Source organism: Dreissena polymorpha, chromosome 10, assembly GCF_020536995.1.
Source record: "Dreissena polymorpha isolate Duluth1 chromosome 10, UMN_Dpol_1.0, whole genome shotgun sequence".
Lineage (NCBI taxonomy): Eukaryota > Metazoa > Mollusca > Bivalvia > Myida > Dreissenidae > Dreissena > Dreissena polymorpha.
Genome location: NC_068364.1, coordinates 83,965,816 through 83,982,579, shown reverse-complemented (window position 1 = coordinate 83,982,579; position 16,764 = coordinate 83,965,816). Strand labels below are relative to the sequence as shown.

General features: G+C 34.3%; 2 protein-coding genes across 4 annotated transcripts; both read left to right on the top strand.

Annotated features, from left to right (window-relative positions):
* Window positions 1-20: 20 nt before the first annotated feature.
* On the top strand, window positions 21-3,420 carry LOC127848016 (uncharacterized; the record flags this gene model as incomplete). The annotated part of the gene is given in 4 exon segments (XM_052380295.1): window positions 21-950; window positions 1,205-1,297; window positions 2,882-3,054; window positions 3,280-3,420. Coding segments are annotated over 4 exon segments (567 nt in total). The 3' UTR covers window positions 3,370-3,420.
* Window positions 3,421-4,733: 1,313 nt separating this feature from the next.
* Window positions 4,734-15,026, top strand: LOC127848015 (uncharacterized). 3 transcript variants are annotated; one of them, XM_052380292.1, is made up of 10 exons: window positions 4,734-5,323; window positions 5,752-5,836; window positions 6,396-6,508; window positions 6,970-7,127; window positions 7,365-7,496; window positions 12,980-13,168; window positions 13,381-13,614; window positions 13,841-13,954; window positions 14,384-14,552; window positions 14,890-15,026. In XM_052380292.1, the coding sequence occupies exons 3-9, from the start codon at window positions 6,414-6,416 to the stop codon at window positions 14,512-14,514; spliced, it is 1,053 nt and encodes a 350-aa protein (XP_052236252.1). In that variant the 5' UTR covers window positions 4,734-5,323; window positions 5,752-5,836; window positions 6,396-6,413; the 3' UTR covers window positions 14,515-14,552; window positions 14,890-15,026. The 3 variants fall into 3 exon arrangements, with proteins under 3 accessions (XP_052236252.1, XP_052236254.1, XP_052236251.1); XM_052380294.1 differs by lacking the exon at window positions 14,890-15,026 and having other exon boundaries at window positions 12,992-13,168; window positions 14,384-14,569; XM_052380291.1 differs by lacking the exon at window positions 14,890-15,026 and having other exon boundaries at window positions 14,384-14,569.
* Window positions 15,027-16,764: the final 1,738 nt, after the last annotated feature.

Sequence of the window (16,764 nt, the reverse complement as noted above, 5' to 3'; positions counted from 1 at the left end):
TGTTTAATACTGATGACCACTTGGTAAACTGGCCTATTGAAGATACTTTCTGAGTCCCTATTTAACAAACACATACGTTTAAAAAAACAAGCTGAACTTATTGTGGATGACTTCAATGTATCCGCTTCTAACGTGGAAGACTTTGGTACAATTCCTATAGTCGCTCATGATTTTAAAATGCATAAATAACTATCATAAAACAACACAGCAAAACTCAAGTCTGTTTATAGAAGAGCATTTCATAACATGGCGTTTAGACGGATATAAGTATAGTATGAGTATCTATTAAAAGATGCATTATTGACAGCATTGGGCGGATGGAGTAGTCGTTGTTAATGCTATACACTTTTGTTTTGTCTCAAGTTTAGTTTAATCACCATGTGTGACGAAGCAACTAAAGTGTTTTAAATATATCCACGAATGTTGGTTTGCAATACCATTAGTTTCTATATAGAACTTGTCGTATTTAATGTGTTTGCAAGATTATACAACTTACAAGTGTTCGAATACGTTTGAATGATTGATTTTAGAATGTACAGTTCACGTATTGCGTTTATGGACAATATGTAGGAAAGGTCGATTTATGATCTCAATTAAAATTTTAATGTTATATTCATTTTCGTCTTTAGGATATTATATGTTGTCTTTAATTGCTCCGATGAAAACATTCGCATTGGTCATTCAATACAAATTAAGTTTAAAGTTTGTCGTATACATTTTTTAAAACATACAATAGTGTATGCACTCGTGTGCTATTATTTCAACTCACACGACCGAGTACCATTCTGCAAACGTGTTGTTGCCAAATATTATTTTCGCATTTAGTATTGTTCAAAATGTTCACGACATAACATTGACCGACTTCACCCTTGAGGCGTGCCGAGGTCACGGGATCTACGGTGTAAACGTGCACGACATTCAGATTGAGAACATGGAGATAAGAAACACAGGTGACTATGGATTTATGAAAATAACATTAATTTTGATAATGCTGAATTTTTATAAGTCGCTTTAAGTCGTCCTTTGTAAATAATTTCCTATCACTTGAATGATCTGGTGATAAAAATAGTGTATTATAATGTTATTGTATTTACCATACGGTTAATCAAAATAAATGCATTTAAAGAAATAAATTTAACATCATTTTATGAATTATTTGTGTATGAATTATTGTTGCTGTACTAAATTCCTAAGGATTGTTAAGGTTTAACTGGTGCTATGTTGAATGGAGACAGTCGTGACGTCACAATCACACAGTGTATGATTCATGACGTAGGAGGTGGCATTTTTCTATCCGGTACCCTTTACTTTGCTTAAAACTAGGTGGCATACTATCGCTGAATGGGTCAAGTTCCCACCGGGTACTACTTCCCCGTACCCCGGGTACTTTGTAGTATACTTCACCGTACACTGATTTTCAAATGATATTTTTGGATAATCCGGATATATACTTACAGGTACCCCATCTTTCTTATAAAAAAAATTCGTACCCACAAATACTTTCCTATCCAAAATGTTCATGCCCACATTTTTTTCGTTCCCAAAAATTTTCGTACCGAATTTCTTTTCGTACCAAATTTGGTTTTGTACCCAAATTGTTGTTGGCATATTTTTTTCGTACCCAAAATTTTCCTCACCACTTTTTTTTTCGTACCCAAAATGTTCTTACCCACATTTTTTTCGTACCACAATTTTCGTACCCACCCACATTTTTTCGTTCCCAAAATATAATAAATATATATAAGTATACTGGGTTACCCAAAGTATCATTTGATAAATTTTATATGTGCACAGTGAAGTATACTTCAAAGTACCGGGGTACGTGGAAGTAGTACCCGGGGGGGGGAACTTGACCCATTCAACCATACTATCAATAAGTCATATTGACTATCGTTGTTTTGCAATCTATATAGTATATGTTAATAGCGTGTTTAAATTAGAAGTAGCATATTTTATTTTATACCTTATGATAAATATGACATTTCTGCAGTGAAATAACAGCAGTGAAAATAAACAAATTGTTCTTTTCACCGGTGAAAAGAACACATTTTCGGAACTCTTTTTACTATTGTTAGATTGTTATAAATACTTTTATGTATATTTTCTATGATCACGAGTGAATAAACATCGACATTCCACCGAATCCAACATTTTTTTTTATTTTATGCTTTTTTACCATTTATATACATCGTAAAATAGTTTAATGACGTCATTTTGTGTTTTGAAATTTATCGAGGCGCGCCAGGGAGAAACATCGAGAAAGGGTAACTTTTCAGCGAAAGGGAAACAACTAATAATTATTTTCTTGAAAACGGGCATAAAAAAAAAACAGAAAATTTGTTCATGTCAGTGTAAGATAGATTGTTATTTAAGGTTAACTGTATCAGGGAGCGAAGTAACACGTGGATAATGACGTCAACTCATATTAAAAATACATTTTCGTTTATGAGTAATCATAATAAGGAAATTTTAAATGTATAAGGCGTTTCAGACGCGAAAAGATTGAATGATTTGTAGTGTGCTTCTTTTATTATCGTTTTATTTTGTGACAAAATGAGGATTGCTTTTATACATTATAAAATGCTCGGTATAATTTGATATTCCAACTCCTTTCTTCTTTTTTTTGTTTAATTATATTCTTGTTTTATGTCGGAGCTTAGGTCTTAGGTCTTAATTGATAAATTTAAAGATCCTCCAAAAATACCGAAGTCCGTAAAGAAGCCCCTTTAACACACAATGGATTACTATTATGCATGAACTATATTAACTTAATTCAAAGAAAGATAATGTTATTTATTTCACCCAACGCATTGATAGTTCATATGTATCATGTTTATTTTTTCTGCAACTTTTTTCAATGCTGTCGTCGTTTTGATTATAGGCGGTAAGCGCGCACTTCTCGAGTCGTCTGGAGCAGTGATCGAGAACAATGAGATATACGATTATTCTCGCATCGGGGCCGTTGGTTACCACGCAATGGCTCTTTACGGTGTGGGACATTTGATCAGGCACAACACAATCTACAACGGACAGTACACTGGGATCTGGTATATGGTAATTAATACAGATTACCATGTTTATTTGTTTACATTCAAAGTGCATAATGCAATGCAGTTAAAAAAAAAATATTTACGTATGTTTATTATTAAAACTCACATGCTAATATTTGACAAACAATAAGGTTGGTTAAGCAACGACACACAACCAGGTGCAAACACATATTAGCTGCATACAAAACCAATGACGAAAATAATAATAATTATAATATTTCTGTTTCAGGGCAATGACATAGTTATGGAATACAACCACGTTCACCACACGTGCGTAAACGCATCCGACTGTGGGGCTCTGCACACCGGTAGAGACTGACAACAGTATGTATCACCCGAAACAATTGACCACTCGCCAGCTGTAAACAAACGTTATAATCAATCAGATTTCGTTTATTGCGAATCAGGCGGACCGCAAACAATGGTCCGTAACAAGATGGAAAGCGGTTTATGAAAACAAACAACGTTTAAGTGGGCAGCGATGGGCGTATTTGGCGACTGGAACTGGAATTACATTTTTTTCTGAAAAAATTAGTTCAGTATAAACATTGAAACAGCTCCTACACAATTACAATATGTATACAGCTCGTGTTAGACCAGAGCTTTCGCGAGCCAACATATCAGAAGCAAGAGGGAATGTTATTATAATCTGCGAAGTCATCGTACGTTAATTTAGGAGTAAATAAAATTCAAAAAAGTGTTTAGTTTAATATTCTTTTAACATATTTAGATGAAATAAACATTGTATTAATTTAAGTATGCTTAGACTCTATTTTCATTTTAAGTATATTTTTAGAATTAGTAGTCGTACCTTGAAATCATGGATGATGTTTTAGTAGTGGTGATTGTTGTACAAGACGTACATTATTTTGAGTAAACGTAGTAAGAATAGCAGCAGAAGCAGCAGGAAAAGCAGCAGCAGTTGTAGTTGTAGTGGTATTAGAAATAGTAGCAGTTGTTCTATTTCTAGAAGAGAAAATGCAGCAATTGAAGCTATCGCATAGTCAAATGTGTTATTATTTCCATGTTTTGGCAGCCCACGATTATGTTTTTCTTGTTTGCCCTTTCTTCTGTTTTTGTAAAATTGGAGTAACTATCGAAGAGTGTGTGTCTTCTTTCAATAAAAGGACATGTCGTTTTTCTTCACTTTTTAATAAAGCTTTTAACGATGTTACGCCCCGTTTTGTGTAAGTCCCTCAAATGTTATTTATCTAAATTGCTATAATATAACCAATCAAAACGTATCTGTATGAAGAGCATATTGTATGAATACCGGTAATATTATTTTCTCTTGCGTTCGATCATATGGTACATTTCACATGTGTTAGCTGTTATTGTAAACCAAATTTTCTAATCGGTCGACGAATTCAGATATTCTATATGCCGCTGCTACTTCAGTTTCTATCCGAAATACATTACCTTCATATTTGTGAATTATATTACCATTAATTACTCATTCGAATTGTGTCCTATTTTTAAACTCGGGTTTGTTATGGTTTTAAATGAGATAAATGACAACTTAACATTAAGACAGATAGATTTTCTTGCTTCAAGTTCACCCTTTTTCCACTACAAAAACTAATGTGTCATTCAAAACGTTCATGCATAAAGTTAAATTACATATTGATGTTAACGAGCTATATAGCCCATTGCTTTAAGGTCGTGTCCAGCAAATAAAGCTTGGCATTTCCTCGTGTTCTAGCGCGGGAATATAATCCGCTACAACCTCGTGAGGGACACACTTAGACTGGTCCCTGGAGCGGATGTTCGGGGTGTCATGTTGGATGACCAGTCTTCAAGTACCACCATTGTGAACAACGTATTCTACAATGTAGAGATGTGTTTGTATTTTGATGTTGTGTCGCGTCTTTTTGGTTTATTTTAAACTTTGTTAGTTGTAGTTATAAATGTACCATTGGTTGCCAATAGATCAAAACTTGTATGCACTTAAAGATACTTTGCTCAGAAAAAAGACAACGCAAAAAGGCACACAATGGTATGAAATCGTGTTTTGTACTACATGTGCTGATTTATATTATATAAATCATGTGTGTTTAATAAATTGGTATCAGGCATGTTTGATATTTTAAACAGGAAATAAAAATTTAAACAATCGTTTATTTCACAGAACGAGGGTCCATGTGAACATAGGTGGTGGGCGGGACAATATTGTATCCAATAATGTCTTTTACGGTGCCACCCTTTACAGTATGCAGGTAGACGGAAGAGGTACTGGCAATTCAAACAATGCGGAACTATTAACAAGGCTACACGTACGTACATTTTCTAAGTTATGGTTCCATAAAGCTTCTCTTTATGGCAGATTTGAGGATGAGATAATATAGTTTATTTAAAAGAAATATGATGACAAGAAATACAAGAAGTCCGTCGATGATCGATGAATCAATCACTAGTTTCAACGATAAATGTTGACAAGGCTTATTGTTTTAATTTAGGAAACAACAGGATGGCAGGTAAGGATGAAAGTCTTTGCTTGGTAAAAAAATCCATACAAAATACTGTAGGCCTATTCCTGCCGTTAAGCAATACCGGAAAACGCAGATACATACGCATGCGATACAAACAAATACGTGGACAAGGGGTTCTAACTATTATTATTATTACGATGCGACACTTCAAACGTTTTTAAATATCTGAATTGTAAGACTCTGTCAATACGTACTAAACGGTCACATTTCAGCAAATGCCATACAATTCCACTCTCTGGACACTTCGGTACCCGGAACTAGCCATAATAGAGCAGCGCAACAAAAGCCTTCCGGAAGGTAACGTTCTGTGTTTGCGTACCGTATTAGAGCCGTAGATCTCTGGTCGTGTCTTGTCTTATTCATTTGTTTTGTGTACCGGTAAACTGTTTGAGGTAGCCCTATTGACAGGGCCATGTGGTGTTGATTTGTCTGATTCTATTGGAGCAGACTTCACTTTGTGTGAATATAAATAATTGTGTATCAAATAAGCCCTTTATTTGAAATTGTCCGCAGCAATTTACTTCAACCAGTCGTCATTAGATTGTCAATAACAACAACATATGTTACGAATATACTTGGTGCGTGTTTTTCCTATTTCGTTACATTGATCGGCTGTGTAGTCGTCGAACAGTTTACAAGAAGTAATTTACTAGATGGAAATAGTAATCCATCTCGTGTAATGAGAAAAACTATCGATAAACATTACGAGACGAATTTCTTTTGATTGTTAAATTATGCTTGGCTGTGGTGTGTGCACACATTTTTACAATAGTTATACATGTAATAAGCATATTATTGTCACCATGAGTGTAGCGGCATAATTGGATTGTTTGATTTTCACTCACGACTTTTTCAGGTAACCAAATACACAAGAATGTTGTATATAATACTGGAAAAGAAGGATATATACCTTCAAAGAGAGGATGGTTGGACAACATTAAGCTGTTTAACGAGACCGAAACGATATTTGTAAGTAAGATCTTGACATGCATGAGACTAAGCTATTACCAAAATTCGAGACATATGTGTCAGTGTATTGGATTGGTACGGGACAGAAATTACATGTATGTGTATGTTTTAAGGTATCTGTGTATCTTTTGGAATATGCTATTGTTTTGGTGTAGTAAGGAATATGTTTAAATGCGTTCATTAATATCGAATATATGTATGTATACGAATACCCAAGGTACGAAGCTTCAGTATTAAATAGTGCTTTTACGCAATGACCATTACTTAAATCACCTTACGTCCCGTGTACCGAATGTGCATTCAGCGCACGTAACACACATATTCAAGTAAAATAGTGTTAAGTAGTGTGCAAATAAAATAAATACATTCCGTATTTATTATGTATATCCTCAGAACAAAAACTATTGAAGCAAAGCCCAAACTGAGTATGCCGTTTTGATTTTCAACCTCAATAATATCAGGCTCTTGGAAGTACGGATTTCTATGACGTTGCAAACTCCGACTTCCGATTACGGTGTTTTGCCAAGGACCCTCGCCAACGATGTTGGCTTTGTACAGGCGCTTCCCCCTAGCGAATACGGCTGCAAAGTGCGTGTTGGACCAGTGCACCTAAACAGAGGTCCGAATAACAATAGGTTTCCATGTAGCAGACAAATAATTGTGATTAGAAACTGATGTATCAGCAAACTGAAAATTAAACGCTCAAATTATTCCAACGAGGCTGTGTTAACAAAACGCATCTGTCTGTATAATTAGTAGTTTTGTCTTAGTATATCCGTGTCAGTTAGACTTTTTCTTTTATTAATTGTAGTATATAAACGTTTTAATAAATCACTAAATAACTTGGACCTCTTAGTTCCAGCAACCTTGAGTTCAAACCCAGCCACAGGCCCCTGCACCACAAAGGCGCCTCTGACCACATCGCCGGCCCCTGCATATCTCCCGGATGGAGCTCGAAATAACAACCTGTACAACGTCTCCGACTCAGGTTTTAAATCTGCTGTCTATTTATTGTTTATGTTAGTAGTTTTAGCACTTGATAAAGATTGACTATAAATGCCACACATTATTAGGTGACTTAACAGAGTTGAGCAAAATAAGGTGATATATTTTGACGAGTACGTAGCTCATATACCATAGCGGACGATCCAATAGGCGTGTGCAATATGCCAGATGTGTGCGAGTACAAATACTTTGCTGCTATTATTATACGTTTATTGTATAGCAATTATATTTTTCAGTTATTTGCATAATCACGTTTAAATACCGTAGACTATTTTACTGCACCGTGATCACGCCGGGTATGCGGATACTTTGATAACAGATGGCACTCCGATAACAGAGAACAACAAAAGCCACACGCGAGAGGAGAGTTCTTCAGCGTTTTGCGTTAATGTTCTGTTCATTCGGTTTTCAGACACGGGACATTGTTTTGTCTATGAATGGTATAGCATTTCGTATTGCGAAGGAAGAAATTCGCAGAGAAACAATGGATTATATAAAAAAAACACGATAAAATTCCATCGATAATCAGCATGAGTTGAATGATCAGTACATATTTCAACAAAATAAAAATAATTGAAAATAAACCTAGAACGTGCTTACTTTTCGAAATGAAAGTTCAATATATCCATTAATGTTACAACATGTTTTATTTTAGTTTACTGACGTATTTGAGAAAGTTTAAAGAGTCGGATGCCAAACCTTCATGGACACTTCTTTAACCGATTATCTCAATGACAATTGTACTTCTATTCCCGATTAGTCGACACTTTTTACCAGATATAACACTCTCATTTTAGTGAATCACTGGTATAGACCGTTCCATAATCGATAAATTGACCGCCGCCATATTGTCAGTCACGTGACTGTCCGCCATTACACTGCTGCTAACTGGTGCGAGACTGCGATTCCAAAAGCCAAAAACGTAGAGAATACCCGCTTAACCGTTGTCGGATAAATAAATTACTTAATGAATTAATTAGAGGCGATTATCACATTTTTGTTGTTTAAATGATTGTTTGAAGTTGAGATTGATTGTTACAAATAAAATGTTTAAAATGCTTTCGTGTATTTGTTTTTTTTTTATATCTGTAATCAAGTGGTAATCATCGGCGAAAATTTGCCGGTTCAGTCGCTCATACTATGTCTTAGACTTGTTACTTTTAACGTTTCACAAACAATTCACGCATGTATTGTTGTGTTGATTTTAATAGCCGCAACATCAAGCAATTTATATTTTAATTAATACTTATTTAAGATTCTCGCGCAATTAATTACCGCTAATTGTTTGTAATTGGTCTCATGTGGTAAAAATCTACATTCCAAAATCATAACATATTATATTAAGTATGATATTTTTGATACGCCTTCCTTTATTTTTCTTGTTCTAACTGATATCAAAGATAAAAAATTGTGGTTTGGATTTATATTTAATTATGGAATTTTGTCACGTTAAAAAACGAGCTTTTTATTATGAGAGAGTGATATTGATCTTGACGATCTTTTATGTGATTATTCGGAAGATGAAGAGAATGTGATCTATGTGATATATCTATATTTTCATCTGTGAATCATTTAACAGCTATAAAGCTAAAAAATACTAAAAAATGTATTTTATAGGTCTTTGAAGTAACGCAAAACATATGGATAACGACACCAAATGTTTAGTCAATTAATCCACACAAAAAAAACTCCGAAAAAAACACTTAATAATATTTCAAAAATATATTATTAAGCGCCAAACGAATTTATTAATACATTTATTTGCAACTTTAAAAACGCGGCATAAGCATCAAATTAAAGATTATCTGAAGACTGAAAGGCCGACAGTTTGACACAACAAAGAGCTCTATGCATAAGCCGTAATATTTTTTGCAGAAAAGCTTCAATAAATTACAATAGTAATACATCTCATTATAAAAATATAATTATGAATTGCATGAGTACGTTAGTGTGATAAACACGTGAGTAATAGAAAGTATAAAGGGGTGCATTGAAAATAAACGTACTACAAAGCCCTATTAAAAGCGAAGTGCATGACAGTATTAACATGTAATTTTAATTTGATGGGTTTTGTACAGAGAATGACGCTATTGAGGAATATAAACATACAACTGAGAAACACAACTTTACATGATGCAATTTGAACTGTGTATTCATGTATATTGAAAACTCGTTACTAGTGAGTATGAGTGGCAAATATCTAACATTTTAACACACATATATCTATATTAATATTTTTTTTTAAACAATATTTACCCCCGTTCGTGTCAAATGTAATTTCTTGTTTTATGATGTCGTTCGTGCATTGCCGTAACATTAAATCTTCATACGAAATGACGTAGTTTTAATTAACCGATACCCGCTTAATTCGTTAAATGTTATGTTTTTAGGTAAATTTTATAATTATCAAATACTTTTTTTCATAAATTAAAACAGGGAATAAACGGGCTAGTATCTTTACGGTGTACAATTTCTGATATTCTATATTGGACATAACTTTTAATTTGTACAATATGTAACATATCTAATGAACGCAACTGTTAAGTATGTCGGAGGTAAAATATTAAACCAAATGACTGCTTAATACTACCAGAAAGAGAAGACATGGTGGCATCATCAATTGTGTTTAATGACCAGACTGTCATCAGCCAACCAGTGTGGTTTATGACACCCCGGGATGACGCCATGTTGTTAGTTAAGTCTGGATAATATCTGATCAAAACGAGATAATCGGATTATGCAGAACAAACGGGCAATTCAACACTGGAATGCAAATGATAAATATTGCATTTAGTTTAATTAAATGGTTTTTTTAATGTGTTAACGTGTTTATTTTCCTAGACAAATACCTAAAAAATGCACGTTTTTCAAACATTTTTCTGTTATAACACTAACTTAACATCTCCTCTAGCAGAAAAACTTTATTTCATACAATTTGCATGACAAACAAACAAGTTTTACAAAAAGAAAGAAATTCACCCGTTGAATAATCGGTGCTCTCTTATATATGTTACCGGTTGTTTGGCAGTAGTGTAATGGCGGACGCGGGGAGTATTCAGGGGAGATAATTGGGTAATTACTAAATTATGGAACGGTCTATAGTAAGCAGGCAATGCATAAAAATATATGTACTGCAGTAAATTATAAACGAATTACCGAAACATGTTCTTATCCCTTTGGAATATGATTATGATTTTGTATAAATGTGTAAGATACATGTGAACTTAATTCGATATGCCTAATGAGTACCGTCTATATGACCATATATTTTCCAGTTTTCGAGTCACCCAGCCGCCGGATCTTCGCATAGTACACGAGCTTAAACAATTTTAACTAACGTTTCTTGCAGCGAAACGGTTGATCTAAAGCATGTATACTTATGTTATAATAAAGGTACTAAGGTCATTTACTTATATATTAGATAGCATGCTAAAACTGCTAATTAAAGATAAATATCAGCAGCGATGCTGGTCCGAAATTCTTTTAACTCAACCAATAAACTGATTTAGGGTCAGGTGAATCGCACTTCGAGCTGTGTATAAGTGAGTGCTTTCTTTAAGCAGAGCTCAAGATAAAAAAAGTTTTCAATTCTCAGTAAATGTTATGGCTACGCATTCGATTCCAATGAGCACCAACGACAAAGGATTTTATGAAGAACAAATGTGTATATTCCTCTTAAAGACCTCTTCGCTCCAGTTATTTAGAACCCTGCTGTAAGTATGATTAAACACAACCGTGTTGATCCACATGATCCGTTGTATTTTCATCTCTCTGAATCTAAAGTTACCACTAAAAAATAAGTTCATTAAAGTGACAATTATTTCCGGTCGTCCCTTGAAATACATTTCTTCAGAAATAAGCATTTTAATTTAAAAAAAATGCAATTATAATATTATTAGTATTATTTAATAGTAATATGATTTTTGAAAACGAACAACGCCATTGGTTATATTTCACATGAGTTTGTAATTCAGTTATGCATAGATTCCCAATATGTCGCGCTTGACTTTTTACGTTGATTCGTATTTAAAAATGTTTGGTAAGAATAGCCATAATATAAATACATGCATTTCAGATAGAAGGTAACACTCGGTTATCAGAGTGCTTAATTTATTGAAAGTCTCTGTTATCCGAAGTGTCCTTTATCGGGAATTAAAGCGGGTATATACGATTTTTTTTATATGTGTTTAATTATAATATATTGATAAAATATGTTACAATAACATAAAATTGGCAAGAAAAATTATACATTAAAGCCGAATTTCATAAAATGCAGCAAAAACAAATTAGCGCCCCGAGCCGATTGTGACGTAAATATTTTCCTACAATAACCGAAGCATTCGTCTTTGTATTAGGATCGGAGTTAGTGTTCGTGTGTCGTATGAATAGATATCGTTGCAGGAATTCAAATAAACCGTTACACTAAGTTTAGATTCACATCTTACATGTATGGTATACATGCTGGCGAATTCGGCTGTACAGCCGTTTTCAATTTCAGAATTAAATATCTGGCTTATTTCACATGTTCTTCTTAACTTTTATTTTAATTTATATTGAAATATATATATAATAAGTTTTTTACACATTTAATATAAATTCATAAATATTTGACAAAATCGTATATACCCGCTTTAAAGTGTCTGCGACTTCATGAATACTACTAATTAAAACACGTCCTATCTTCGTTTATATTTCATTATCAAAATTTATTTCAGTATTTGAAGCACAGTGATTACTCAATATGCTGATATATCAAACACATTCTTGCAATATTTCTAAGTAGTTTTTATTGTGTTGAGATATTTACTGTGCACCAGTTCGTGCTGTTTTCCGACCGAATTTTTTATTTGTTATGGGAAAATCTAACATTCTTCCGTGATTGTTTCCTTCCCAATAGAAAATGATACACCATTTATCAACTCGACCACGTGCTTTGTCTAAAAAACTAATCTTCTGGATGTAACTTTATCAAAAACTGAGGAAATTACCTCTCGCGCGTGGCTGTTGTTGTTCATTGTTTTCGAAGTGCCATCTGTTATCAAAGTAGCCGCATTACCCATTACCAACGTGCTGATGCAAATAACGAAAGCTTATTGAATTGTTGCTATATTCGGTGGAATGGTGACGCACCTGACTATTCAATTTGTTATTCAATCAAAGCGAACATGCAAACGTAAATGCCTTACCAATTAGATAATCTTGCCAACAATATAAAGTTATTACATACATTATTACAAAATAACGTATGTCATAATAATAAATACTGTTGTAAAACTTGTAAGTGAATCAAAACATTTAAATGTTGTTACCCAACGGATTGAGTGTTTAACGTTGTTCAATAACATGTTCAGGTAAAGCGCTTAAAAGTGATTTGTTCGCCGAAGGAAACGAATACCCCAACACCGATACCTTCATGTATGTGCATTGTTCGAAAATGCTTTGGCTGTGTAATGTTTGCAAACGTAGAAATGTTATCAGGTTGCTGGCTTGTCGTGTCAAAATGCACGGCACACCCGAACGCCACTGGCACACACCGCGACACGCATGCGCACTCAGACGACAACGAGACCGCGTGCTTCCAACGTGCTGTGCATCAATGGCACGACTGTGGTAGCCATGATAACGAACAAGTTGTGGCAATATATGGACCTTCCGGTAAGCTCAACACGGTCACACTTTAGACACTGCCGAAATAATGTTTATAGCACTGTTTTATGTTAAGGGCGGAATATATTCATTGCGATGGTTTACCCTGATACATTTTCTGATTACTTGTTTATGCAGCAATATATTATCCTCTGGATATATTCTTTTTGCTTAAATTATTTGAAGTTTTACAACTGACCCACTTGTTTCGTTTCCGCCAGGCGCGATGACACTGGCGGGTGACGGGTGTTTCATGTCGATATATGGGTGTCCAAACCACGGCGGACCAGCAGATGGCCACTCGCTTACAACCGGAAGTATCAACCGGGACACATACGCGGAGAGTCACGGGGGTGCCCATAACGAAGAGTCATGTTTGAGCAGGGCACAGGGGCAGTGGGTTTACTGCGGATCTTTTGCAAACCATCCCGTGACATCTATTTACAGACCAACAGGTAAATAGTGTGAATGCAGCATGTGAAGATTGGTTTTCCACGATTGGGTTGTATGTATTTTCAACAACTTGGATATAAATTGTTGAAAGTTTTGTATAAATTAACGTGAAAGAGTGAAATTAATGTAACTATTCTTTACAATAAATAATAATCGCAATATTCAGACGTGTCCAGATATGTATATATTAAAATGATTAAATCATCTGTATGCACTGAACTATTACAGGTGCTCTAAGGACATCAGGTGCCGGATGTTGGATCCACGCTCAGCAGTGCAACATGATTCCCAAACCTCGCAGTATGTTCTATGATGCATGGGGAGCAGCGAATCTGCATACCGGTTTGTCTTTTAATTTGACTGTAGACAATACTCATTTTTCTTTGTTACTCATTTAAATAGAGATTTTAAAGGTAACTGTGTCTCTTATATAAGTTTAAAATATGTCTTTCAATAATCTTGTTAGCAATTACACCAGAATTACATGTCTAAAGTATGTCGCAGAACCAAGTAAAAACATGCATAACCATGTACCTTTTTTGTTGATAACTATACAGCTTCATTAGTTCTTTGATGTAAATTGCGGGTTTGCTTAAGGCAGTTCAAAATTATGTTTGTTGAAGTTGACACACTTTTTACCAAGCCCCGTCAAAGTATGTCTTGGAGTGTCTAGCTACAGACTACAGAATACGTTTTGTTCCAAAAACGACACTTTATTCTTTTGAAAAACCAGAACAATTTGACATAGTATTAATGTAAATATTGATCCAGATGACGTCGAAGATGCGTGTTTACGCCAGGCCGTCTATTACTGGAAGAAGTGCGGCTCGGATCCCGCCTATCCAGTCACTGCGTACTTCCGGCCTTCAACTGCCAGCCGCACCTACCCGGCGGCTGCGTAGGCCACACCACCAGAAACAACTTTGTCTAAAATAAATAGCTGACTTGAATACCGTTTTTGGAAATAGTTTGACTTGTGTTGCAAATATAATCCCCACTCTCAGTAAAATGGTAAAGCATAGGCTTTATAATTATCATTGCTTATCACATTTAGTTTTAGTTTACTTTTTTTTTAAACTCCATTGCATTTAAAGTACATACTATTATTATACATATTTTATATATTTGATAGTGAATTTTTAGAGAAGTTGATTTTTCGTTAAAATATTATTATTTTTTAAAATAAGAAACAAACAATAATGTAAAATATAGATCGATGCATTTGTAACGTGTTGTTTTATTGCAGAGTTCAAATTGATATATATATATTTAACAAGGTATTCAACTCGAAATGACCCGAAAACAGAGTGCATCGCTTTGAAAAGCCATAACTTCATCAATTGTGCAGCGATTTCCATGAACGCGGTCTTATTCAACGCAGAAATTTCCTTTCTGTACATACCTTTGCCAAATCTGGGTCAAATTTTGAGAAATTAAGTTGTGTTAAGTTTCTGAGACATACATACAATTTTTTATATAAAGAATGAAAACATTCGACATTGAAAGTATGCATCATGATTGATTCAATTTCTTCTCCACTAGTTGGAGATCCGCAACCCGATAAACAATGGGTGAATGCAAAAATAGAAATCTGGAATCATAGCGCAATACCAAAACAAATCACAGAAATAAAGAAGAGCGCCTAACACTTCTATTGTATTGCTAACTTTTCTAACTAATATTTAACTTTATTATGCAATCTTCATCAAACCACACATCCATTTGTAATAACAAGGTAATATGAACAGAACAGAATATTTATTTTGACTTAAGCATAACAAGCTTATCGTCATATACAAATGCATGATAATTTTACAGACATGCGTGCTGAATATAAATAATTATAATAACAATGTTCAAATTACATACATCAATTGATAAATCAATCATCACTGGAGAGTGAGAGTGTTCTAAATTACAAGTTATAATGTGACATGGAATACATATAAAGGTATCAATACATTTGATACATCCATGGTTAACAAACAGCATGTAACAAGCATAGTACACTCAATTGTTAGTATAAGTTATAGTTCTTCTTAACATATCATGTGATAATAAACAAATTGTTATCCCATTTTGAAACATGTTATACAATAGATGGCTATTTTTCTAAGTTTCGTTTTCTTACTACTATTTAGGAGTTTAATAAATTTGAACATACCAGGTCGCTTGTAATAGAATTTTGGAATATATTTGATTCTTTCTTCTAGGTATTGCGGACACATTAGTATAAAATGGTACTCATTTTCGATTTCGTTACAGTTACGCATGGGGCATATTCTTTCGTTCCTGTCAATATTATGATGTCTGCCTGTGTCAATTAACAAGTTATGTAATGAGAGACGCATTTTAGCAATTATCCTTCTATGTTTTTTGTTATCAGTCATATCTAAATACGGCGACCTTCCGAATGTAGGTTTTAATTCTTTATACGGGCAAAAGCCCGCATAGCGGGCGTTGACCGTTCATACATATGGGAATTTAGACATAAAATAACATAAGAATACCACATATGGATACGTCTCAAAAAATTTTGCCACGCGACATATATTTTCGCGATGCTATTTATGAACTTGAACAAATCAAAAACACTTTGACATATGCTAAATCACATGTAAATACATACCTCAGAAAAAGTTATATCAATGACATCATAATTGTGTAGCGAATCGCACTAAATATTCTCGCATTATTTGTTTTTCTTCGCAACCGTTCCAGAATTAGGTGGCACACTACAGTTTTTTTAGTCTCGGCCAATGGCGTACACAAGCAGGAGCGAACCAATGTCTGGAAACTGGTCACCTCGCAAATCTGAAAATAAACCAAGCACATTGCCAGAATGGTTGAGGCTGTGCCTTCTGAAAAATCAGTAACATTCAAATCAAATGAGTTGGGGCAAAATGTTTTAGTATTGATTATTTCCAATCAAAACATCAGAATTATGTGTGTTTCCGAGCCTTTTTAAGCCAGTTTCAACAACAAACTGCCACTTTCCTGCAGAAGCAAGGTGCCTGGAAACCATGTTTTTACATTGGTAACTTACCAAGTACTAAACAGCAATGGAGAAAATTGGGGGTCAAAGGATTAGATTTTTTGTAATAGTTCAATGTCCGTACGCCCTTTCAAATTTCCAACAGAAATACTGACCG